The sequence below is a fragment of the Astatotilapia calliptera genome, chromosome 10 (genome assembly GCF_964374335.1).
Source record: "Astatotilapia calliptera chromosome 10, fAstCal68.1, whole genome shotgun sequence".
Lineage (NCBI taxonomy): Eukaryota > Metazoa > Chordata > Actinopteri > Cichliformes > Cichlidae > Astatotilapia > Astatotilapia calliptera.
In genome coordinates this window covers 1,575,628-1,603,585 of record NC_137431.1, presented here as the reverse complement: position 1 = coordinate 1,603,585, position 27,958 = coordinate 1,575,628, and the positions used below count along the sequence as shown (strand labels likewise).

General features: G+C 42.6%; 1 protein-coding gene across 5 annotated transcripts in view; it reads right to left on the bottom strand.

The window, feature by feature from the left end:
- Positions 1-27,958, bottom strand: part of LOC113030764 (vacuole membrane protein 1) — a 50,217-nt gene that overhangs the window by 5,285 nt on the left and 16,974 nt on the right. For 3 of the 5 annotated variants that reach the window (XM_026182454.2, XM_080306955.1, XM_026182456.2), the window contains 5 exons: positions 25,483-25,707; positions 22,421-22,552; positions 14,816-14,896; positions 14,562-14,678; positions 11,726-11,787 (listed from right to left, as the gene is read on the bottom strand). In XM_026182454.2, the coding sequence (XP_026038239.1) occupies positions 11,726-11,787; positions 14,562-14,678; positions 14,816-14,896; positions 22,421-22,552; positions 25,483-25,707 (617 nt within the window). Of the gene's footprint in view, positions 1-903; positions 11,263-11,725; positions 11,788-14,561; positions 14,679-14,815; positions 14,897-22,420; positions 22,553-25,482; positions 25,708-27,958 lie in introns of those variants that run through there. The other 2 variants (XM_026182457.2, XM_026182455.2) reach the window with 2 other exon arrangements.

Sequence of the window (27,958 nt, the reverse complement as noted above, 5' to 3'; positions counted from 1 at the left end):
TATAACGGGTAATGGATATCCTACACGTGAATGGTTACAAAGCAGACAGGAAGTCTAACAGATGGATCACGCTTTAAATTACACAACAGAAAATGCAAAGGACACACACTATCAAAAATCTTTTTGGAGGGAAACAAAGCCTCTGCTATTCCCATCCCCCATGTCACAAAATTCCTCTTACATTCTCACTCTCTCTCACTCACACACACACACACACACACACACACACACACACACACACACACACACACACACACACACACACACACACACACACACACACACACACACACACACACACACACACACACACACACACACACACACAATCTTACCAAACTTATTTAAAACATAAAACCTGGTTGAGACGCTGAATCTGAGCACAACAACTAGAAAACACAGGAGTTAAAAGCAAATAAAAGTAAACACGCAAGAACAAAGAAGGAAAGAAACAGTTTTCAGAAATGGCGGGCGAATCATCTCCTACACGATGAGCAACACTGAGTCATGAGCCAGGGCAAATCCACCAACAAAGAAGCTCAAAGCTTCAGTCTAAAACAAGAATTTAATGCCAGAGTGAGGACGCTCTCTTCGTCTTCCCATTAAATATCAAGTGACTTTGTGTTTTTTGGGGAATATATTTTCACTTTCCGACACAAGGTGCTGAGAAATTGTTGGATTTAAGAATTCCTACTGTAAGTGTGTTTGTAATTTACCTGTGAGTGTGTGTGAGTGTGTGCAACAAGTGTAGAAGATTAATGACCTTCTGATACCTAAAATAAATGAAAGATTTGTGTCACCTGTGCATGAATTATATACATGTTAGCCAAAGTTGTGAAAGTTGCATTTAGAGATGTTTAAATGAGTTAAATTGGCGAAAAACAGCAAAAGGATTAAATGTGGCAAAGAATGAGCCTGAACAAACTTTAGCAGCAGCTTTGCTGAAATTCTGCGAGCAGTGAAGAGTAAAAGAAAACTCAGAAGCACTGAGGCCTCGAACAATGAGCAAATAATGTAATTAAAAAAAAAACAACTACCTAATAGACTTTTTTATGAGTCTCAGTTTTACATTAAAAGCTCCTGTCAATTTATTATATCGAGTAGAAAATGCTCATTAAAACTGTTGGCCATGTCTACATTTTCTGGTCACCTTTATTTAGTAAAAATATTAGTAAAACTGCATGTCAGCAATAATTCAGCTCATTAAACTATAAAATACCTCAAGTTGTTGTATTTTATTCAAATAATCAGCTTTAACATGTGAACAATAAAATGACAGATTTGTCCATCAGCTTGTCATCATGTAATGATAAAAACTGGAGCAGAAGTTTTGTGTATTTCACATGAAAATCATCTGTGTGTTCACGTTCAGAGACATCGAACAGCAGTGACACGTTTATAAAACGAACAAAACAAAAATGAAACAGAAGACGGCACTTTTGTTACTTTATTCTTCTAAAGAAAAATTGTGTATTATTAAGTCCTAAAATGTAGGTGCTTTTTCAATCATAGAAGGCTCCATGCATGAACACCAGCAACAATAATTAGAATTAAATTGTTTCCCTTCAAAAAAATAAAAAATAAAGGCTTTCAGTAATTTGGGCTTTAAATTTAAAGTTTGTTTTGTGTGTTATGTGGATATATTCACACAGCAGCTGCTGTTCATACACCAGCACAAATGAAGGCAGAGTATTCTTATATCTAAATCATCAGCTTATTAACAATCAGCATCAAACAGTTTCCATTTAGTCAACTGAGTAAATACATCCTTTCATAAGTTATTATAATACAGCAGTAAATACTAAATATGTAAAAGAATTAAATTCATTTATTATCATCTGTGTTGTGAACTTTTGACAATAAGAGGCGCAGCAGGAGGAATGCATGAAAGCTCCACTGTACAATATTTTATTCATCAGCTGAAAGAAAATCCACATTTGGAAATGTCCTGCATGCGATCAGAGTTCAAGACTTAAATGTTTGGAGCTCTTATATGATACGAGTTTAAACAAAACTATTACTTTGCTGCCTTTATTTCAAGAATGCTTTTAATCAAGCTGTGCACAAGCTGATCGGTATTTCTGACCGTGAAGAGCTCGTCCAGAGATACAGGAGAAACCAGGGCACCGCCATCCTCTCACAAAACCACTAAACCAAATCACTTTTTCCATTTTTCCAAATACTTGTGAGTGCGGTCACACTGTGCATCTGTGTAAAATAAACACATGGACAAAAGGCAAAACACTGACAATCAGAGTGTTTGGTAAAATCCAACAGTGCTGCCCTTTACAAACTCAGTTTTAGGTTAGAACATCAAACACCAGTCGAGGTACCAATTTCATTCTGGGGGAAAAGCCACTGCCATCACCGTCCACACACACTTCTTCATCTGTTTCAATGATTTAAAAATTCAATGACTTAAAAAGAACATTTTTATAATTCTGCTGAAGCAGGTAAAAATTATATTAATGCTAAATGTTAGAAAAATAATGGAGAGTAAAAGAAAACAGAATAACGTTTTCTGTCTCTGAAGTGCATCAAGAAAATCTTTATTTAATCCTCACACCTGGAAAAACGAAGGAATGTGGGTGACGCACAAAACTTGTTTGCTGGATTACATGAACATTGAAATTATTCATCGCATCAAATATGCAAATTTAACAAAAAACCACATGTGTGCTAATAATAATAATAATAATACATTTTATTTAAATAGCGCCTTTCAAAGCACCCAAGGACACTGTACAACAGATAAAAACTGGAAATATACACAATGATAAAAATAGAAGATAAAAGTTAAAACATACAGAAATTTATGTCATCACTTTCAGTTGCACTAAACCTGTAACAACCTGCGACGTGTCTGTTCTTTAACTGTGAACAAGGTGCAGCCTGATCAATAATCAGGAAAGAAAGGATGGGGGGGAAAGAGGCTCTGAGAAAACAAGGAAACCCCCACATCTCTCAAGCTTCCTGCAGCCGATTCATTCTGCTGGGTTCATTTTAGCAGCCCAATCTCAGCCTCTTTTAAATTGTCTTTAATAAACTATCATTTACTCCTTCTGTTCAAAGAGCAATATGTTCTAATGCTGCAAAGGGAAAAGAGACAAAAACTGACAAAAGAAAGAGAAACAACCCCCCCTCCCCACACCCACATTCCACTGGCAGTGAGTCACAGGTGACCTTTGACATGTATGCCCCTTCCATAGGCCGCCACCTCCAAAGGCAGTTGAACACAGATCCTCTTAAAATGTACAATTTGTGTTCTTAATGCTAATTTAATTCCAAGCACACACACAATGACAAGCAGGCACACACGTGCCCGGCGTCCAGGAAGAGGAAGATAGAGAACAAGGGCTCACATGACAGCCAAACCCTGGCCAGGTCCAACGGGTTACAACACCAGCACAACAACTGGCTTAGGCAATCGCTGGTGTTACCCAATGCTGCACAGGGCCACAGTTCACACCTAACATAACAGCGCCGACGCTGCGAGAAGCACAGCGTGGATAGGTGGTGCGCTAACCTGAGGCACTCTGACCTCTTCGTCTCTCTTCGAAACACTGACACTGCAAATTTCTCGTTAAATCGGCTTTCGTGGCTTACACGCCTCAATAAATTGCTACTGTTCCAACTGAACTTTATTAAGTGTTGGAATAACGGAATTAGGGGAGGAGTGCGATTCATTTAATAGTCGGGAAAATTTCGATTCACGTGCAAATGTTGTAAGGCAATCTGTGTGTGCCTGTGGGTGCGTGTCTATTCCTCCTCCAGTTCGACCGGGCTTTTTCCCAATGACTTCACCACTAAAGCATGGAGCCCACTCCTGGACGGAGATCCCCCTGCCCAGGGTGTTTATCACATCCCTGCTCTGCAGCCATCTGTGGCAGCCAGCACACATACATACACCTACATATACAGAAGCATAGACTCGTGTTCTCCTCTCCGCAGAGCTGCCAGGAAATTAGGGGGACCAGTTATAGCTTTCTATTATTCCTCCCACATGAAACACTGCTGTAGTCCCTGTGACCACCCACCCACCCCAGGTTCAGGTCAGCGTGCCTACACAAACTCTCTTGGTGTTGGGGATGTATGGAGTTGCTGGGGCACCGGGTAACCAGGCCTGGACCGCGGGGTTATTCAGTGAGTCAGACTTGACTGAGACGCATCCAGACAAGTCAAACTGTTCAGGCTACAGCAGCAGATGCATGAGAAGATGAGAGATGTAGGTGTCTCCATCTAACCTGTGATGTCAGGCTTGTGGGGACGGTTGTGTAGCGGGATCTATAATGACATTATTTCCTATGAGACGACACCTAGCTCTTACAAGTGAGTTACAAATGGGAAACTCTGTTTAAGAAAACCCTCAAAAATACCAGAGTGGGGAAATGAATCTGTCACACCGCGCTAGGTTTACGTGAAGAACAGAAACTCTCCAAGGTCACATATTTATGAGACAATCATCAGTCAAAGCAGCTCATCAGTCGCTGAGTAGCAAGGTATATGTGTGTACAGTACACTGGGGAACTATACAGTGCCTCTGTGGTGTGTCATATATGTGAAATGCTAGTAGTTTGTAACCACACAGGTTAGTAGCTACCTGCTAAAAGCCACAGGATGCTATATAGCTTCCGCTTCAAAACTATACGTTGCGAGAGTGAAAGTTTTAGCAAATGAGATGTATTGTTGTCATCCAGGTAAGGAAATCCCAAAAGTTTGAGAAGATGGAGTGTTTTTGTAACAATGTTTCATTTCATTTATTTATAAAGTACATTTAATAACAACAGAGAACTAAACAATAACTTTAGCAACATCAAACAGGTAAGAAAATTCAAATAAAAAGTTGGTAACTCTCGTACGGTATAGAAAGGGAAAAACGTGGAGAGGTAGATCGCTCCACATTTTCGGCGCCACAACCGCAAATGTCCGATCCCCTCTATGAACCACTCTAGACGTGTTAGTTAAGGAGCCAATGATGTTTGTACAAGACAAACGACATCACCAGCAAAACAGGAAAAAGCACCGTGAAAGCATCCAGATCATTATTTTATGACGATGCGCCCTCGAGGTTGTGGTCAGAGACGGAAAGTGAAGCTCTTATGAACGTTTGCCACGCTTTTCTATTCTTGAACAAACACACGCACACTACATTAACGTTGAATGTGACTGTAATTTAGTCCCCAGATTTGCAAAAATGACACTGTACAAGTGCATTTTTGGTATACTTGAAATTTGATTGTACATATTTATTTGTGTTGTCACATTTAAAATGAGTCGTTTCCCTGGTTTTCAGTCTGAGGTCTTAAAAACACCCAAACCTGGACAATAAAGCTATTTTTCACAGCGGTGATCGTTCAGATAGAACTATCAGAAACAACCCTCTGCAGTCTGTCCTCCCATTACTTAGGCTGATGTGAGATGATGCGTCTGTTTTGACTGAGGTGTGACGGATGAGCGGCTGGGAGTACGAGGGTCCTGGACGTCTGCTCAGCTGGCCTCTGACTCAGGTCCTGTCTGGCATGACTCCTTTCACAGACACATCCTCATGACATGACATGGTGAAATTACAGCACACATTAAAATGTTTACAGGATTTACAAAACAATACACTTCCCAGTAGACGATGCTGATTAAGAGCTGGAGGTCACGTTGTGTTCCCCTGATAAATGAGCCGCTCTAAAAGTGAATCAATGGCGTACTGTTTCCTAAAACAACATGCGGGCCACTTGCCACCCTGATGAATACATTAGTAATAGTAGGGATGATTTGGTGAGTGTGGAGCATGTGCGGTGAACGACTCGGCATTAAAAGAATCAGCCGAACGGAGCAGGAAGTCCTGCCACACACACACATGATGCCTCAGAGGCTCATAATATGACACCAGACCTGCAGCACATATGACCTCTCCCCACCCACACACACACACACACACACACACACACACACACACACACACACACACACACACACACACACAAACCGGCCTGCAGGACCTACAGTCTTGAGCGACAGATTATTATTTTACATGGCTGTACTAAGACCTTTGGACTTCTCTGCTCCTGCCGCTGTTTCCCTGTCAGGTGCAAATCTGGGTAATCAGAAGTGAAGATTAAAAAAATAAATAAAAAAAGTACACTCTGCTGAGCCACACATCAAATTTAATGATGGCGTATAAAAGGACAGTTGCCACCACACCACCGCTCAGTCTCGCTGTCTCGCCCCGGCTGATCGCATCATGAATGCGTTTGGGTGAATAGGCCTGGCAGTGGAAAGACTGATCAATGCCATCTTTGTCAGTACAGTTCTCAGGTGACCAACAGAGCCAGTGACTCATAGTATTGAAAATACTCCCTTCCTGCACTTTGGGTTAACAGGAAGACTTTGCTCATATGCTCAATAAGGGCTATTTATAGGTGCAGTGAGGTGAGATGACAGTTCACCATTTTCTACACGTTCAAGGTCCAAAACATCACAGCAAAACATGCAGTTCAATGCGCTCTTCTTTCTAAAATTGCAAGAAATCTCACTGCCACAATTGGATACCTTCTGCTTCAATCAGACTAATGCGGTGCCAGATGATTCAATCCCTTCCTGCCTGCGAGTGCACCATAGCTACCTTTACGCCAGACACCCCGTCATTCAGTACGAAACCACACAAACCTAGTTTCTATATGAACGAGGCGCGAGTGTTCAACGCAAGTGAAATTCAGTGGAAACAAGCAGTAACAGACCTTAAACACCAGAAGTTGAGTATGTGTGCATAAATAACTGCCCTTCTGTGAACACCCAGAATAGTTTGATTTGCATGGTTCTCAGTAACTTCTCCAGCAGCCACAGCTTGGTTGTTTTATAGTTAACGTCCACGGGAAGCTGCGCTGACCCTGCACTCAAGAGGAAACTGAATCTAAACGGTTCCTCACAAGCGACTGAGTCTCACTTCCATCACTTTGCCATTTTCAAATACGTTGGTCGTGTTTGCTTAGAAGGATTTTTTTTGTCACAAAACAAAAAGTAAATGCTGAAAATAATCTGAGACATAATCCAGCTGAGTTTACCGACTCATTGTTATTCCACCAGGAGTACCTAATACATTACAATCGTAGCACAACACTGCATGTAAATGCAAAGCCTAACTTGAAATGCTCCTCTATGATTCAACCAGTGGTTCCCACTATCACCCACCGGCCTGCTCTGACCTGTGCCTCCTCCTCCCGAGCAGGGCTGCATGCTGGGATCTCCCAATGCCTTATGCAGCAGAAACAGCCATGTGGAGGCCCATTGTGCTGGTAATCGACTCATGTCTTAGAGATGGACTCGCATGGAAATAGGTGCATTCTTATGAAGACGTGCTGGGGTTCCCCGTGGCCTCAGCACACCGGTTTCTACAGCACAACCTATTCAGGTCTCGACTCCTCTCTGCATGTCAATGGTTTTCTCTCAGAGTCTGACAAAGACTACCCTTCCCTTCATCCATGGCTATGAAGGAATTGTCGAGCTCCATACAAAACAACCTACTGCTGACTTTGTGAAGAACAGGGTGTGAAGTCAGAAGATGAGATAATATGAAACAAATTTCTCATCTGGCGTTTAGAGAAAGTTCATCCAGTTCCACCACAGGGACCAGTGACAAGCATAAACACAACTGGATCGCTGCAGTTTGTCTTCCAATTAGAGAAAGCGTCTTTTACGTCCTGTCCAGTTATCGGTTACAAATTGTTGATGAAGAAATGGCACGAATCAGAGTAAACTGTTCACCGAACACTTACAAAAGATCAACGAGAGGATGGAAAACTTGGATTCAAACACAGGAAAGCTCCCTGTTCCACTGCCACATGTGCTGGGTGATTTTGAGCTGCTGCTGAGATAAGAGAACGGAGAAAAGGAGGAACAGACACAGAGTCCAGGTGTTACACGAAGCCTAGAATCAGGGTGTTTCCCACTCTGTCAGAAAGTCACTTCTAGCAAGTTTAAAACAAACAAACAAAAAACTCCTGAATTAGGAAAATTTTGACATCAGAAAATCTGCAAAAAATGTGCAAGGATGTGAAAAATGAGCCTTTTAATTAAGAACAGGAGCACTATGTACTTAACGTGAGTCTGCAGAATTTCCTCCTGACCTAAACGACTGTCCACACGGCTCATCGTGCAGAGCAGACATCTGAACATTAGTCACAGGATGAAAGAAACCTAGCAAGTCTGATCAGGCCCTCAGCCTGTCTGACCTGGTTATCTGCTTCTTTTATCAGCCCTGAAGGCATCTGAGGAGGGTTTTATTCTGACTCTGTTGCACTTCAAAGCAAAACTATCTTCATCATTACCCTGCTGCTACTGACAGAAACCTGTGGATGTAGCCTTGAATGCTCGGCTCAGCAGGATAAGAGTGAAAACTATCTGCCAGAAAACTGTTTCAACAATAATGAAGGAGTAATAGACCAGGTTTGACCTGTCTGACCTTTTCCCCAAACAGCAGTTAGAGAAACGGCTGAAAAAGAAAGAAATTCACTGAATAGTTGAAATGAAAAATTATTTTTCCAACAAACGTAAATACTCAAAAGGAACAGCAGAAAAGCAAACGTGTAATGGCATTTTAATCATTTATATTTTGTGCACATTCTTAAAAATAAATAAATAGATAGACAAATAAATAAATAAATAGATAAATAAATAAATAAATAGATAGATAAATAAATAAATAGACAACTGTACTTTATTTGTACTTAATTGTATTTTTGTATTTCCTTCATATATCTGTACCTGAGCTGAGGTGACGCAAAAATTTCCCTGTTGTGGGATCAATAAAGTCTTATCTTATCTTACAAATAAATAAATAAATAAATAAATAAATAAATAAATAAATAGACAAATAAATAAATAAATAAATAGACAAATAAATAAATAAATAAATAAATAAATAAATAAATAAATAAAGGCACATTTTATTTCTAGCCGGTAGATAAACGAAGGAAAAACTGAAGTTGGTCATTTTTTGGTTGAGAGGTAATAAAAATTCCTGTTGACAGTTTTAGAGCCTCGTGATCCTCTTATGAAACTGAATTTCAGTCAATGAATTTCAACACTTTCCATTTGTCATTCACAGAAAAACGACTTCCCTGTTTTAAACTGATCGCAGACGACCGAAAACTAAAACATCTTTAAAAAGAAGCTCATTCAAAACTCGATTATGACGGTCAGCAGAGAGCACGCCAAAACTCTCGTCTTCAAACACATTTTACAAACAAAAAGAGGTGCACACACACACACACACACACACACACACACACACACACACACACACACACACACGCACACACACACACACACACACACACACACACACACACACACACACACTTTTGTTCTTATCACCAAAAATGCACATTTTGACTATTGTGAAACTAGAGGCTTTTTCGCACTGCAGTAAATGTTTCAGGGAATTCACCTGGTTCATTGTTATTTTAATAACAGCCATGCTCGGATTCACCGGCACTGAAAAATGTTCCACTCTGTCAGAAAGCTAAATACTGGAATTGAACCTTTATCAACTTCAGTATAAATCCAAAAGAAGAGGTCAAATAAAACACTCTGATACGTGGCAATAAAATCAGTTTACCAGGTGTAAAAATAAAATAAGTGACGTGTACAAAAAGGCTTGAGGTGCTGCACCCAGAGAGACTGCAGCCACTGATTCTGCGTCGTCTGTGTGCACATGCCAGCGAGCTCACCTAGAGCAGGAAATGACTTGTATTGTATTATGTCATGTGAGGATGAAATCACTAGAGCCAAAGTCCAACGGTCATTCACCCACTAAGGCTGGCACCGGAGTCAAACCAAAACAAAGACACATATTAAGAATCCAAAATCACGACGCGAACGACGGCGAACCCCACGTCCAGAGTGCGTTTCACTGAAAGTATTTTGGGGACGTGGCTGTCAATCAACTTTTGAAGTCTGATCATGTCAAGTCAGAATTTCACTGTTTACATGAACAGAAAAGAAATGTAAGAAATCAGCTTTCAGAGCAACAGGTCAGCTTTGAAAGATTCAATATTAGCAGGGGGAGGAAATTTTGGAGAATAGAATAGAATAGAATAGAATAGAATGCTATTATTGTCACTATACAGTTGTACAATGAGATACAGAGCATCTCCAAAGCAGTGCAAATAATATATAAAAGGTCCAAATAAAAAAAGTAAATATGTAAATAGTGTTATGTAGGAGCTCAGGTCTGTCTGCCGACCACCAGATACTGAACGCGACACATGGAGTAGTGTGACTTTGTTTTGTTTTGAGAAAAAGGGCATCCAGAGGATAAATGGTTGAGTTTGTGTGAGTGTGTGCACACCGTGCAAGCGCACAGCAGGTGGGGGCAACTGCAGATTTGGTGCGTGGAAAGGTGCACAGTTATTTGAAAGCACCTCCACAGTTAACGTGGCAGAGCGCTGGTGCAGAAAGGGTTCAATTGGAAACGCTGTCACCCATTCATAAGGTGACGTGTGACTGAGAGCGAGAGCAGCATCGAGAATCAGAGGTGAGGATAGAAAGGGCTCGGCGAGGAAGGAAGCCGACGGTTGACAAGTTGTAATGAGTGAAACTTCCTTTAGAGAAGAAGCGAGTCAGACTGAAACCGGTCAGGAACCAATGATCTGCTGCCTTCAGTCTGCAGTTCAATGAACAGTGACTGCTAGCAGCCACATGTCTTTCACAATTCACGCTACAAATTACACACACACACACACACACACACACACACACACACACACACTTAATTAGTCTGTATAAAAACTAAAAACACAGTGAAAAAACACTTTGACTGCAGACGTCCAGGCTCACAGCAGACACACAGTAAATGTACAAAACAACAATAAGAGTGAGGAAGAGAGCTGATGCAACCTGACCTCCTCCTTTCAGCATGTGTGTGAGTGCACCTACGGGTGTGTGCGTGTAATATAAATGGCACTCCCACCAGCAGGTGTGTCGGTTTCCAGCTGCAAGCCCCCGTATCGCTACAAGGACACCCATCACGGCCCCCGCCAGCACCCACTCCCAACTCAAGGATCTTTCAGCTTCATCGTGGCCTTAATTTCAAGAAGCCCGTATTTACTGTGTGGTTCATTTTTACAGGATGTCCACTGCACAGATAAAACCTGTCTCTCCAACCTCCTCCAGAAACTCAGCATTTCCTCCACACAGGGTTGCAGGTCAATCAACCCCTGGCACCGTCAGCTCGCACATGAAAGGCCTCCTCGTACCAGCAGCAGCTCTCTATGATCACGCAGACACACGGGAAGCAAAACATGTGATAAACCAGGGACGAGGTTTCTGCCATAGTCAAGAGCTCATTGTGAAGCAGTCAGAACATGTTCATGCTCATAGTCATCATCCAGTGGAAAAATCCAGGCCCTTAATCAGCACACAGACTGTCAGAGCAGAGCGAGGAGCGAGGGGCGAGGGGCGAGGGGGCGAGGAGCGAGTCCCTCAGAGCCACTGTACACAGCGTCTGTCAGGACCTCCGAGAGCAGGAGGCCCACTTGACACAGTGGGGCCTAAATGCCCCATCGCCACCCAAAAAGTCCCTCATTCATCACGCTCTGCATTCACTCTTTGGTGCGTAGTAGTACTTTTGGTGACCAAACAGCCGCGCACACACACACACACACACACACACACACACACACACACACACACACACACACACACACACACACACCCGGTGAGGGTTACTCACCCGATTAGGGAGACCATCTGCTCCACTATGTGCTTACTGAAGGTGATGATCACAAACAGTTTCTGTATGACAAAGAAGCACACGGAGGAAGAACACGTTAGTCGTTGAAGCGTGAGGTCAGCAATAGCGGGAAAAGCAGTAAAACATTATAGTTTGACCGGTGATCCTTTAATACCTCCTTTCTCACACAAACACTCACTACTCAGTTTCCCCAGTCATGTGTGTCACACAACCAAAAAGGTTTGGTGTGAAAGCAGAAACAAAGGGCAAGAAATCAGAGCCCGCGACACACGTCAGCGTATCACCTCGGCTGCCGTTAGAACAGCCGGTGTGTAACGTGCACACTGACAGAGACATGGAGAATCAGATGTGTCATGGCTCCACAGGGGCCTGCATCCGGCTCCTGTCCAGGTCCTGCTTAGTCACCAGCACAGAGGCGACAAACAGGCGACTGCCGGTCATTCCAGCTTTGGTGCTGGTGGGAGGGGCATGCAGACAATAATTGACCACTAATTTTTCAAGGTCCTTCAGTTATTGTCTGTTAGTGTGTTCTTCTAAAAGCGCATGTGTTTGTTTGATCCACGAACCTCTCGCCTGCCTTCACCATGAGGAAGACTACAGCAGCCGAGCCGTCATTACAAACTCGTGTTGTGCAGCAAAGGATCGTTCAAACCCACAGAAACAGTTTGCAGAAGACGCTAAATATATACTGAAAATTATAGAGAAATACACCAGCATTTTCTATATCAGGGGCAAGAACAGCGCCGTCAATTTAAATAAGAACAATTTAAAAAACACAGTCACAATTTGCAGTGATGTAAAGTGTGCTGACCAACACAACACTTGGAAATCGCACTATTCACCTCCAACACCATTTGGAAAATATAAATGTGCTGACAAAACCACGGGAAATACACAAAGTGCAAACATTTGATAGGTGAATACAATTTTTTAAAAACGTGATCAGCTGAGCCGGCTGCACTTAGACTCAGTGCTCAGCTCGGAGCATCACAGGAGGAGAAACTGAACAAATGACAGGCTCGCAGTCAAAATGTTACATGTTGCAAAAATAAATACACAACTATGTATAAACTGAAACTTTGTATCTGACACAAAACAAACAGCAAAAACTCAAAATCTTACCAAGTAAATTTGTCTCATTTCTCAGCTACAGAGTAACGTTTCACTCAGATATGTCCACTCGTGTTTTTTCCACACTGCCGCTTGGATCACTTGTTTCATTGGCAGATTTTTTTGACTAGAAATGAGACAAATAGACTTGGTAAGATCTGGAGTTTGTGACAGTTACAGAAATTATTTAACCTGAACTGAGGCGTTTGTGCCCCCACAGCTGACAGTTGATCTGTTCTCCCACACAAAGCATTGATGAGCGCACACACACACACACACACACACACACACACACACACACACACACACACACACAGGAAAGCTGAGTGACGTCTGCTCTCACACGCCTGAAACGCTGAACTCTGCCCGTTCCAGTGCAAATGAACCTTACAGGCACACAAACATGGGACAAGCAGCTCGTCTGATGGGAAGCAGCCATGTTTCACGTACATGCATGTTCTGACAACTGTTTTCAGAATACTTTAATATTTGCCATGTGACCATCACAAACACACGTTCCTCCGCTGCGTCCCACAGCCACCGACGCTAACCTCTCACACCTGAAGCTCAATGAGCAGGAAGCAGAAATAAGACGCGAATGAAGAGAACACACCTGAGCACAGGTACAACCCCAGATTTTGAAGCGCGCACACACACACACACACACACACACACACACGCGCACACACACACACACACACACACACACACACACACACACACGCGCACACACACACACACACACACACACACACACACACACACACACACACACGCGCACACACACGCACACACACACACACACACACACACACACACACACACACACGCACACACGCACACACACACACACACACAGAGCCTTAAAATCCCCCTTTGTCACCTGCTCGGCCGTCTCGTAACACTTCTTGTTTTCTGCACAAAGACGTTAAACTCAGATCATTTGCATGAGAAACAAACTTTCAGAACAATTAAAGTGAGCAGCTCCAGGGGGGCCTGCAGAGGGGGGGGTCCTTCTTTACGTGACACAGAGGGCCACACCTCTGTCAGCGGGGGGCCCCTGGGAGCCGGGTGTAATCTAGCACTCTGTGTGTGAGTGTTCCTGCCGTGCCCTCCTTTACCCCCCACAGATGTTTATCTGCTGGTGCTCACCGAGTCACACAGCTGCTGTGGAAATGCTTCCCGTGTTTTTAACCCGTCTGTGTCACAGTGAGCAAATTCCTGCGTTTGGTTAGAAAACAAGTCGATCCCCCGACGGTGATCGCAGACATGCCACAAATTCCTGGACGCAAACTGAGGATTTTCCAGGATTAGAACAAGTATTTGGGAAGTCTCCTACCTACAGCTCCTTATTCAACAAAGCAGGACGAAGCTGCTTCCCCCTATAGCTTTGGACCATCTACACACACTACAGGCTCTGTGCTGCTGCAGCTGCACTCACAAAATGGTTGACTCCCCCCTGCTTGGCTGCACAAAATGGCCTCCTCACTCCGGAGCCGACTCCAGAGCAGTCACTGCATCAGTGCGACTATCTCATGCATTTGTCCCCATTAAAGACGCACTTGCATCTCTGCGACGCTTTGTTTCAGCACAGAATCGAACATTTCACACACACAGATGTGACGCTGCGCATTCACACAGCTCTCTTCTATTATTCTATTTCTATGAGCCACAGAGATCCACGGGGCTTTTTAATGTCGCTTACCTGAATGTGCATTTTGATGAGCGCCTTTCCGATCAGTGTTGCACCAAAAAAAGTCCAGAAGGGGACCAAAAAGTGTCCGCATGTTATTCCTGCCAGGTCGAACAGGGGATTGGGAATCTGAGGGGAATCAGAAGCACGATCAAAGTCAAGAAAAGCATCCGTGTGTGTTTAGTGTGGACGTCTGCAGAATAAGGAGGATTATTTTATGGCGTTTTATTACAGAAAGAATCGAAATAAGCTTGTGTGGGACTTACAGAGGCGCAGGCTAAAATCCCAAAGAATCCCACTTTCTGGATCAGTTTCTGTACGCCGACTTTCGCCCGGGAGGAGAAGTCCTAAAAAAAAAAAAAGAGAAAAATGTGCAAATAAATCACCTCCACAGATTTGTTCATTTACACACTGTTAATGAACCGAAGGCTGATGTCAGATCTACAGGCCAGTTTCTTTTAACTCAAAGGTAAAACAGTCAAATTAAATCATTTCCTAATTATCAGCGTTGATTTTAAAAATCAGATCTCACAATGTCTTTAAAATACTTCATTCCGATTCAGTGATAATCATCCTGATCACTGCTGCTTTCTTCAGTTTCCTTTTACTTGCTGGTAAAATTCATTTGAAATGAGAAGAAGCTGAAGTTTCAGGGAATTTGTTTTTGAAGCAGAACAAATTTCACAGTTGTGAGAAACAAACGGCTGCAGCGCTGCTTCCAACGAGCTTTTTAACAACTGCTCGGAAAACTGTTCAAATGTCACATTTAAAAAACGGATGCATTTAGATCTTAAAATCAGAGCCTTGCTTTAGTCATTTCTCCTCTTTATAATTCAGTGTTGGTGCAGCAGAGATCAACCTTCTGCCTTTTTTTAATCTAAAAACAAAAACAGCGTCCAGCGAAACGAAAAATGAGATAATTCCTGATTTTTCTCGTCTCTGCTGATTTCTACACGAGTTCAAACAAGCTGCAGCTGCAACAGGAACATTTTCTACCTGCTGCAAATGTGTTTCTACAGAAACACAGCAAATCCTCCAAAATTAGGATTTTAGTAGAGCAGACTTAATGCTCGGAGCTGTCTTTACCTCTCAAATCAGTTTTTAGTTTCCAAACACTCAAAAATCACAGAGCCTTCTAAAACCTGCACTTAGGATGGTTTTATATTTAATATTTCCATGAGCATAATTCTCACTCATACACTTTAATCAAAATAAATGTAAAAACTCTACAAAGGAGAATTTTGTTGTATTGCTTATTTAAAAGCTTGACTGGGGAAAGGTGGGTTTAAAGATTTAGATGAGCTTTGGCTGCTGTAAACATGGATTTTTATCATATGAAAATTCATTTAATTACAAAACTGAATAAACTGGTTTGTCGTGCTTGCACTTTACCTACAGCACAACTTATTAATTCCTTTGTGAAAATGTGAGAAGACAACAGACGTGTTATTCCAGTGACTAATTCTTCGTTGCTGCTGGTCTCGCTCGGCACCACTGACATCTCCACAAAAGCCTCTTTTCACAGCAATGAGACAGGTTTGACCTCGATGTGTTTTCTGGGAAGAGAAGCTCTGTTTGGATTTTACTTGAACTACTTCTGGGAAAACTGTGAATTTAAAAGGAAACCTCAGATGCAGGACGGCACAATAATATGCAGCTAAACGTTTCTACAATCAGCATTTCTACAACATCCACATCTGTGAAAATTTACATTTTCAAAAGAAATTGCGACTGACAGCCAAACACAAACAGCAATATAACAGCTGGTAAAATTACTGCTTTTAAGTCGATTTTTAATATTTTCATCTTTTGGTTTTAGAAAATAAAGTCTGCTTTCTGTCTTTATTATTTCCACATTTTCTCAGCTTCTCAAACAAAATAATATTTGTTTATAAATCAGTGTAATTGTTGTCATAGATGGGGGATGTAAACATGTAACACTTACAGGCTCTACATATATTAATTATGTCAATTACTGGCTGAGAGCGATATGGATGTAAATAGATATTTTTTCTAAGAGTATTTGATTAGTTTGAAATATCAGGCTGCTGTGTGTTATATATAAATGTGTGTGTGTGTCACAGAGGTTGTCTTTGTGATTTTTAGATTCAACTCCTTTGATATCTGTGGGAATATTTTCATGCAAAAAATTAAAAACACTTCTTTACAGTGAGCGAGCCCTCGATCTGCTCGTGTGGACAAAATTATTTTGGTTTCAAACCACTAATTCCTGTAAAGACAAATAATTCCTGAACAAAACAAATGACACATTTAGAACCTTCCTCAGGTTATTAAATGCATATTTCACAGTCAAATTTTCATTCGATCTGTGTTAAATGTTTGTGAACTTTATTTTCTTTTAGCAAAAACATTTTTTCCTCACCTGAAAAAAACAAAACAAAAATCAACCAAATTTATCTGAAAAGAGGAATTTTATCAGATGAAAAGGCTAAAAATTGGGTTTATTTTTTGAAAGCAAGGCCTCAGTTTGTGAAACACAGCAGCTTCAAAATTGAGGGGTGGGGGGGCCTGCAATAGATGATCATACCTAATATGGTCAACAAAACCAGTACAGTGCTGATGACATTCTTTACTGGGTGCAACCCAACAGACGGGAAATTTGAGAGACATGGGAGGTCGCCTAATAAGGTGGTGGAGGGGGGAGCGAACGGACACGCAATCTGATTGGTTCACAGTTTGAATTTCTGCCTCTGCTGATGTCCAATCATGAACCCCGGAGTTTTAATTCTAGCCTGTGTGTGTGTGTGTGTGTGTGTGTGTGTGTGTGTGTGTGTGTGTGTGTGTGTGTGTGTGTGAGTGTGAGTGAGAGAGAGAGAGAGAGAGAAATGCTCAGCTGGTGGGAGACAGGGAAGGAAGGAATGTGTACGGCTGGTTTATAGCTGAACTGCTGACGACCGTGTCTGGATACCTGACATCTGTGGCTGTTAATGCATCCTACAGTGCCGCTGGGCGCCGCACACACGCAGCCTCGAGTCCCGTTCATTCACCATATCTTGACGCACGCATTGTTTACATTAGGTGCTGTTAGGTGTTAGGTGTGCACTACCAGAGTATATATCAGTGTGAACAGAGGGTCCCTTAGGAGGTGAGGAGAGGCTGTGACACTGATTTACTGTAGCACAACTATGGACACAACTCTGTTTCTGGACCAGGGAAGTGCCCGTCTTTGTTGTTGGCAGCTTATTAACAACACATACAGCGTCCTCCGACCTGCCAGGCTGGCTTAGCAGCGGTGACATCTGCTGAGATGGTGTCAGGGTGCAGCGTCATGAAAGGAGGGAGCTTTGGTTCCAGCTTTGGCTGCTCAGCACAAATCTTTACTCAGCAACCTTCAGTCACCACACAAGGACACAAAACCACATTTGATTTGTTACTCGAGATGATCTGACCAGTCAAGTCCTCGTTTAAGAACCAAATTATAGGCGAGTCAGACGCCTCTTTTCACAGGTTTCGGTCTGTAATGTTTTATGAACATTTACATTTTACAGCCTTAAGATGATTTGACCAGTGAATATATTGTGGATGATTTGCAGATAATTCAAGCAGGTGGCCAAATAAAAAGAAACTCCTCAAACGTAAGGACTCAGCTGCACTCAGTTCAAGCTGGTTTGAGTCTGTTTACTTTTTTGAATTAGATATCGAAAGGAGAGAGCATTATATAATAAGAATAATATTATAATATACTGGATCGCTCCATTGTTTTTAGTGAACATGGTCTGACGTCCTGCGGACTTTTCATTGTGGAAAAGTCGACGAAGCGATCACTTTGTTTTGACTTTTGAGGGACAGAGTTCAGATGGACAAAAAGCAGGCAGTGACCAGGCAATCTGCTCCATGTGGAAAATCAAAGTGTCACACAAGGAAAAATCTATGCATAGCCTATACACAAGTCAACACCCACGCACATTTTTTTCTTCTACATAGAAGACATCTCCAGAGCGCTCGCGAGCCCCCCGACATGAAGACGGCTAAAGTTCATCTCATTAACTCCTGACAAGCCTGCGCCCGCTCTGTCTGGCACAGGAAGTGAAGTGATTAAGGACTCTTGATGCAATCGAAGCTATAGTCGCCTTTCAAAAAAAACAAAAAAACCAAGAGGTACAAATTCAAATCTGTCCAATGGCACAACACACACACACACACGCACAAACACACACCCTGAGTCCACGTTGACAAATTCTTTAACAAGCTGTGGTTAAAGGGAAGCTGGTTTTACTCTGACTCACCCCCCTCCTTTCAAACAGTTTACTGGAAATAAAGAGGGAGGAGGAGGGAGGGGGCACTTTCAGAGAAGTCACGTGACAAGGCTGGGCAAACCACAGCACAGAGAGCCTTTGAGTGCAGTAGGCCAGGGGGGAAGGCAGGCATACGCCCAGCGCAGATGGCCCTGATTTGAGTTACAGGAGATAGGATCCTGGGAGTTGGCAATCAAGAATTCGCAGCCTGTTAACGCTTTCAATGCCAGACGAAGGAAAAAAAGCCCTTCAACAGGAAGTCATTTCTAATGAAGTTATAAGAGATCCAAGCCCAGCAGGATGTTCTGCTACGGTCCGTGTCAGTGCTGAGGATTCCTCTCTGGTGCTCTCACTCACACGGAGCTTGATTTAAGCAGGGAAAAAACTGATGTTCATGACATCAGCGTCTGGAGCCGTTAGAAAAGGCATGACTTCATTATTCTTCTGTTGAATGAATGAGGAAAAACCCAGAGTGCTTTGTTGCTGCGCATCACGTGCACTTGTGGCAGGAAGTTGGCACGTGCAGGGTGGGAGAAATACCAGCGGGTTTGAGTCAAAATGCTGGCACCTGAGAAACCTGTCTTACTGATGGGGGGTACAAAGCATCTTAGTCCGACTCTGCTGCCACAGGGGGGAGCGTGTGCTATTGTGTGTGTTTGGGGTTTTTGGGAGGCGGGTGGGGGGGTACGTATGTGGAACGGGGTAAGGGTTAGAGGGGGTCACTTCCTTCATGAAAAATTTAACCACTTCCTGTCTCATAAACAATGCAGTGATAGTTTGTCCCTTCCAGTCGCAGTGGAGTCGGTTTCCACCGCTGCCGTTAAAGCTCAGCTGGTAATATATCATTTAAAAAAGCTATTCCACAGCAGATGAACGCCAACGTCCACAATAAAACGACATCAGTTAATAAAAGGCTAAATGGTGGACGAGGAAAAAGAAAAAAAAGAGACGTGTTGTGGGATGTCCGTGAGCCAAAGAGGGAATCCCAAGAACATCCGAGCAACAGTAAAAGCCCCGGTGAGAGAAAAAACGTTTCCGTATGCAGCAGGTCTGTGCTGGTGCAAGCAACCCGCCTCCAGCTGCTATCAAAGTGCACATTACATATATACACAAACACACAGTTACCACATATCACAGAACAGAGCGAGCGAGAGAGAAAGAGAGGAGGGGAGAGAGAGATGCAAAGTGAGGAGAACAGCCTGACGTGGTGCAAAAGGAAACTCCTGAGCTCACATTGAGCTAACGAGTGCATCCACATGCAGACTGGATGCTTTCATGACTGAAACACATTTCATTGTAATATCAAAATATTTTGAAGTTGCTGTTTTGCTTTTCTCTGTTTTAACGGCAAAATTCAGCATTCGATCAAAGCGTGCTGCTGCGCCGTTGTTGCACTGACAACAAACTTTGATTTATATGCTAAATGACTCCAGTCTAAATATATTTATGCCCAAGGAAAAGCACTGAGTTCATAAAAACCACAAATCTGAATGATAAAGCTCATGAAAAGAAAGCACATGTACATATCTGTGAATATTCAGAGCTTTACGAATTTGATGTCTGTGTCAGCGCAGCCCTCGTCCACATTTGTTGAAGTCGCTGATAATGGAAACAGCGGCTCGTCTCAGGAACCACACGTCGTTAAATATGTTGTAATTATTGACTTCAAAGTTCATTTGTGACAACTAATCACCGATTACTACTTCAGCCAGCTGAAGGCGTAACAGGTACAACGTGGTTTAAGCTGATCAGGTAGAACGAGAAGAAAAAGAAAGATCAAAGTTCAAACCTGCGTAGCTCCTCTGTGTTACAATAGTGCTGAAAGCTGCAACTTATTACTTATTAAATTGATATAAAAGAAAAAAATTACATTTTTAAATTGCTCATTTAAAAAAAACAAAAACAACTTGTGTTTAACTACAACAAATTGGCCCTGATTTAAATTCAATAAGGTGGAAATAACAATTTTTAACCTCCAAGGACCTGCGTCCACATATGTCAATGGTAACTTTATTGTCCCTGATGGGAAATTGATTCGCAGTATGTCAAAACAAACAACAAACATACAACCAACACATCACGTACACTCATTTAAAAAAAAAAAAAAAACGTCACATTTTGGGTTATTTAGACCAAAATACTCAATTTTGCTCTACAAGGGCCTGATATCCACTAACAAGGACGTTATCCTGCTACTGTTCTATCGAAATTTTAAACGAATATCCTCGGATGTGGCTCTGTTAGAAACAAAAATGAGGTTACATTAATTTTTTTTATTCATGTTTTTACATTCATCAGGTCCCAATCAGCCCAAATATCAGAGAGAAATTAAAAATGCTGCTGTGGAAGAGTTCGGGTCTTAGGAGGTTAACCTTTTATTTTAAAACAATTACTCTATACCTTACAGAAAAAAATATGGTGACCTTTGAAAATATATTTTTGTAAATACAGATGAAAAATAATTCATTAAAATGTGCTAAAAAAAAAAAAAAAAGTGCTAAAAAGCATTTTGTCAGTTATGGCCAGAGGTCCGTATGTCGGCCATGTTACAATTAAATCCAGTGCTCGTCTGAAGAGGAAAGGGGGCGGAGCCTTTCAGTCTGTGGCACCAGGGCTGTGGACCAGTCTGCCTCTACAACTACGTTTGGTTGACTCTGTGGAATCCTTTAAAAAGCAGTTAAAACTTTACTGTTTAAACAAGCTTTCTGTTGACCAACGCTTTTTACATTTTTATATTTTTAATTTACATTTAAACTCTATATTGTGCATTTTTCTATTTATCGTACTGTTTATTTTCATCTCTGTGTGCAGCGCTTTGTGACTACCTGTCTATGAAAAGTGCTTAATAAATAAACTTTACTTACTTATTTAATTACCCAGAATGCAACTGTGGCTGAACAAGTCACAGATCCTACACGCATGCTTCAAAAGATGAAACGGACACTGAACACGTAGCAGTCCTTTAATATCTGAGACACCCTCATTAAAAAATAAAGTTATTGCTCGCAGCTCAAAGCAGAGAAAATGAGTGAGTCGGCTGCAGCTCGCTTCAGCTGCTGGTCGTTTTATCCACCTGACCTACCGCAGCCTTTGACTGACGATGGACATACACATGACAAGCCTTTGGAAATCCACATGCATGTTTCTGTTCATTCCTCTCCCTCTATTCATAATCGCAAGAGGGTGGAAAAATAAATATTTAGACAGAGTTGTTAGGCATTGTTGAAACATTTGCAGAGATGTTAGACATGAGAACCCAAAAAACCCAAAGTCAAACAGGAAATTACTCAACGAGGGCCCGGATATCGCGGGAACATTTTACTCTAGTGCATCATTGCTGTTCCCTTAGTCACAGCATTGTGAAAGCGCTGCAGTCTTGAGACACCGAGGGGAGGTTCAAACACAAACACACGCAGGTTACAAAAGCAAATTTGCCACATCAGACGTGACTTTTGGTATAGAGCAAAAAAAATGTGATGGAGTGATGAAGGCAAACGAGCGGAGAGGAAACGACAGAAAGATGTGCGATGCAGGAAAGAAGGAGGTAGGAGAGGGGAAGTTTGATTACAGAGAATGATGATGAAGATGATGAGTCTGAGATGAGCAGCGTGTCACCTGCGTGGCCTCTGCCTGGTCCAGCATTTCCTCAAACTCCTGGTAATCCTCATCATCGGGTTCAGTGCCAGACAGCCGAGCCGCTCGCGCCATGAAGTACGGAGGCAGCTCTCCGATGGCTGTGCCCACACCCTGTTCACACACGTTTCATTCATGTTTATACTCATCGTGTGATTTCATATATAACACACACTTCTGTTATGTCAAAATCTGCAATCGACAGAGCTTCTGGACAGATATCTCAGATGTAGAGCGCAGTTATTAAAAACACTTATACTGTATCCAAGATCTGCGGTTAAGCGATGCCACAGCTTTAAATATTAATTATGCCTCAAGACATCTGGCTGTGAAATGACTTTTTGCTACGCTAAATCATTCCATGTTTTTCTTGCCTTCAGACGGTTAATAGACATGAAATATCAATATCCACTATGCAAAGCAGCTTGCGATGCTTGAGGTCGGGGATTTGAGATCAGTGCGCTTAATGGGAATAAAACGGAAAAGATTTACAAGAAATAAATCCGGCAGATTATTAAACAATCATGGATACGTTAAACACGGGTCCAGGGTGTGTGAAACTCCTGGCTCCTCCTCTCCAATCTGCAACCTTTTCAAGAAAATTTAAGATGCGCTAACAAATCTGGGGGAGAGGGAGCTCGTCCAAGCAACCAGAACATCCAAGTCCGACAGCGACAATGAGCTTGTAGCCATATGATTGTGTGATTGTAGGGGGCTTAACAGGAAGAAAGCGGAAGTGATTTGGGGGGGAAATAAATCCTCAGCACTTCAGTCGGTTCACCAAGTTCATCCACCAAAACATGAGAACAGGGCAGGAGTTCGGAGGGGGGAGAGAGCGGGTGAGGGTTACAGACTTAATTAACACAATGAAAACAGCCGCCAAGAAATGCTGCGTTTTTGGAGTTGCTCACAGCTCATTACTTTAATGTTTCCAGGCACAAAGGAAAAGTATGCGCAAAGCCGGGGACAAGAAGATACAGTTAGTTTAAGTTTCAGATGACAAATGGGTGATTTCGAGATTTACCACATCCCGACACCCTTCGATGCACCGACAGCAACGAAAAGAAGAAAAAATCCTTTTGCACTTCAGTCGTCTCGTTGGAACACAAAACAACTTCTCCCCCAGAAGGATATAACTGACTAATCGCAGGCACATTACTTGTATGTTGCTGGATGGCTGGAGCCAGAAGATGATTAGTAGGTAGTTAGCAACCATGGCAGCAACAACAAGCCCAAACAATCATTCTCGGGAGGCGGTGCTATCCCCAAACCTGGCAAACTCGATCTTTAATCTGGACACCCTGTTCTCTTGTTAACACTGGAGTCTTTGATGAAATGTGCCAGTTTTTTTCCTCATAATGGAGATGTGTCTTAATCTCCCTGGCAGCTGCTCCATTCAGCAGCTCTGCCTCTGTGTGTGAGCATTGTGGCCGTGTGGGTTTGTGTGGGGGGCAGCGAAACGCGTCTACCTGCACGGCGCCGCTCTTAAAGCGGACCTCTGAGCTTCTCTGTCCACCGAGCACAGAGAAGAAGAGACAACAAAGAGGACAGAGAAGGTAGGAGGGGAATCACACGTGTCTCATCAGCGACGTATCCACAAGGTGGGAGGAGGAGGGGAAATGTTGACGTGGGCGCTTTGAAGCCGTGGGTGCGACAGGTGTTTCCAACTGAATCGCCGACAAGCCTCGGCCGAGGTCGTGCCAGGCTGAGGTTACAAAGGGGCAGTGGTTGGTTGGTAGTGGGTGGTTATGCATCCGAGGGGATTGGATAGCACCCCCCCCCGCCAACACACACTTGGATATCGCTGCTCGTAACACGATGCTGCAGCTCGACTGGGAGAAAAATGCGACTCCATTTTGAAAGCAGAGAAACGACCGTGCTGCACCAATTAATAAAACATGCACACCTTTTTTTTTTTACATGCTGGATCGGTGTGTGTACACATATATGGTAACACAAAGTGGAAGGTTGGAGGGGACGTTTAAAGTGAAAACGGATCAAATAAAGATCAAGTCAAAGGACCATAACTGCATAATTATATAAAATAAAGTTACGTAACGAACGCCGGTCTGAGCAGGGAGCCCAGTTCCAGTAAAGCCTCGTAGCTGATAACATGCATTTCCCCCTCATCTCTGAACCTTCCACATTAAGAGGAAAAGGGAAATGGACAACAATGATCAAAGTCATCTAATGTGTCAGACGCCAAGTTCTCTATTCTCCGAATGTTCAGCAGGTCCACACGTCACTGAGAAAACGTAAACAAAAGCGCACATAATCGAGCGTGACTGTTGTGTTTTTGTGTGCAAGTTATCGTCAGTGACTTTATAAAAACTCACGCAGACCCACGCGCTCTGGAAGTGGACGCTGCTAATACGAGACCTCCAAGTGTTTGAAAAGCAGCTGTTTTCATATAAAGAGATAAAAATGTTTCTGACGCACGTCTGAAAAAAACCTCATCGATTGAAAAAAAGAGATGTTGGTCTTTGCAACCGCAGGGTTGGTTAGAGGTGTGAAACCATCGATGCTGGTTAGGGGAAATTCACAGGAAGGAGCAGGGGTTTTCCAAGCAGACCAGTTATCAATGAATACATTTGCACCCAGTTTTAATGCACCTTTGTGTCGTTTCTGCTTTGAGTGTGAAAGGTAAAAAAATGCAAGTTAATTAGCATAAATTAGCATAACCTTTGATATGGCCAGAATGGCGCCAAAGAGTTTAAATAGTCTGTATTAGGATTCGATCTTCACCAAGTTTTGAGCGTGCTGTCCTTCAGGTTTTGGTGCGATTCTGCGTAACGACACCCACTGAATACGTCTACAAAGATGGTTTTTTCTTAGTTCATGAGAAACTGACATTTAGCAGACATGAGATATCCCCCTGTAAGCATCACAAACACTGAACACTGCTACGAGCTGTGGCTAATATGAAAGGTTGCTGCAAACTGTGACTGAAACGGAACGAAAGGAGCCAAACTCTGCAGGTTTTTAAAATGTTCTCATCTGTAATGTCCACAGCTGACGGTGCCTGACATGTAACACACACTCACCCACATACAAGCTTCCAGACGGACTTTAGAGAGGATGGTCCACAGTGAGACTTTTCCCTGGAGCGTCTCTGACCCCACAGCTTCCACACCCACCTGCTCAGCACCAGAATCTGATGCTGGTGCTTCCTGTTGGGGACAAACTATTTGTTCTGGATACGGTGGCTCGGGGAAATCCACAGAGCCGCACTCGTAGGCCGCCAGGGTCACCGATGCTATGTGTGGTCCCTGGAAAAAGAGAAAGACAGAGATAGAGGCGGAGAAGAAAGGAAGATAAAGTGAAAAGGGAAAAAAGAGTGGGAGTAAGTCTACCTGAGTCAGAGAGGAAGACCCCTTTGTTATTAGCATAGACACCGATTGAGTCAAATACTGAGGAACAGAAAGGCAGTTATCCGTGGGCCAGTATCGCTCCTGTGTTTTATAAAGATGGGGAACGTTTGACTGCAAACTAGCATGACGAGTGACTCTTCCGTCTTTCCTTGCTGTGTGATGCCAGTAGGAAATGTTGAAAAGCAAAGCTATGATCACGTTTGAGTTGCCCTTTCAAACTAAAAGTGTCAGCACCAGAGTGGAGGGCCCCACATGGAAACGATCAAAGGTGGAAACCAAAGCTGAGAAACCGTTTGGTGCGCACACACTCGACATCTCTGTACTTACTCACCCACCAAGTTTGGCAGCGCAAAAAAAGATGAACGATTTTGGGAACAGTTCAGGGTGACGTGTAAAAAACCCCGAGGTCAGCCTGACTCGTCCAATCGAGTCATTTTGCTCTTCTAACTGTATTTTCATCATTTTTACAGCTTTTCTGATAAACAAAGAGCTCATTCATACCAAACCACAGGAGGTAGATAATAGATGAACAATTAAAGGCAGAAAAATGTGGTTTTACTGGGAGAGTTATTTTTAATAAAAACTTTCAGTTTCATAATTATTTATGACAGTCAATATGTAAACATGTCTGCAGTTTCACACATTTCTTACAATGTATGAACTACAGCAGCATTTCTCTGCCGTGTACAGAAATAGCACACATTTGCACGTCTTTTTCTAATATTAAAATATCTTCGGTATTAAATGTGCAAATAAACGTCTGTACAGTGAAAGAAAGATGATTTTCACTGGTCTGCTCACTAAAGATTAAAGTGGGCTGTATGTGGCCAACTATATGAGTTTGGTGGTGCACGGGTTCAACTTTGGATCCAGAAAAACACAAAAATGAAAAAACGCCAATAAGATCAAAGTATTGCTTTGGAAAAAAAACAAAAAACAGCTCATTGGACAAAATAAACAACATTAAAAAACAAAACAAAAAACACTTTTTTATTTATTTGTTCCAGTAACTTTTACAGGGTTTGCTTTGTGGTATTCAAAGAAACAAAAAGAGAGCAGCTCTGGTGTGTTTCATTAACACAACAGTTTCTAAGCTGGTGACCAGCGTTTCCCACTGATCAATACATCCAGTAACGTGTAGCCATACCTGTACACGCGCAATTACAATAATTAAGTAATAATAATGAAGGAAAAAGAAAATCGTCCCACGTTCTGGATGTGCTGCTGCCCGACAGGAGCGACCTGCCGTCTTTGCTCTGGTTTCCATTTCTGCCTCAGTGAGGCTTCCAGGAGTATAGAGACGTGTGCATGCTCCTGCCCCAGCACCCAGAATGCTCCTGCCCCCCCCAGAATGCTCCTGCCCCCCCCAGAATGCTCCTGCCCCCCCCAGAATGCTCCTGTGGAGACTGAGACTTAAACTCGGTAATATCAAAACAAACATTCACCACATTTCTGTCATGATGACATTTGACTTAGACAGAAGCAATTTAAGGCAAAGAGCTCTTAATAAAAAGGATTCATTTGACTTTGTTACTGTTTGAATCGACGTGCTGTTCTGCCGAGGCTCTGCTGGCTGAAGACAAAAAGTGTGAAAGAAATCCGCTTTTTAAAGTTTGCTATCTGAAAATGACACGGAAACAAAGGGTTGGTGGTTATTCTGTACAGGATGATAAGATCATCTTGATCCAGTTTTCTACAAACAGGAGAGGACGGCTAACTTTAAAAAATGCAGTCAGTTACTTTGTAGGTCACCAAGTGAACTTAAAAAAAAAAATTCCCACTAATATATGCACATGTGATATAAAGCAAAACCTTTGCATTACCAGTTACTACCCAACCGTCTCTCTAATACAAATAAAGACAAGCCCACGAGTAGGACGGTGTGACAAAGCAGCATGTATTTACAATGTATGTGTGTGTGTGTAGGAAGGGTGCTCCCAGTGACGCACAGGGGCAGTTTGGAATCACGCAATGCAGCACAAAAGCAATCTGGCAAGCCCAGGGTGGGGGTGGAACTTCCGAAGCTGCATGGGACAAGGCAGGACAGGACAGAGTGGAACGTGGGAGGGCAGGAGAGCGGCGTGTGTGAGGCAACAGGAAGCTGCCATGTCTTCTCTAGGAACTGTGCCCTCTTAGATGACACAAATGT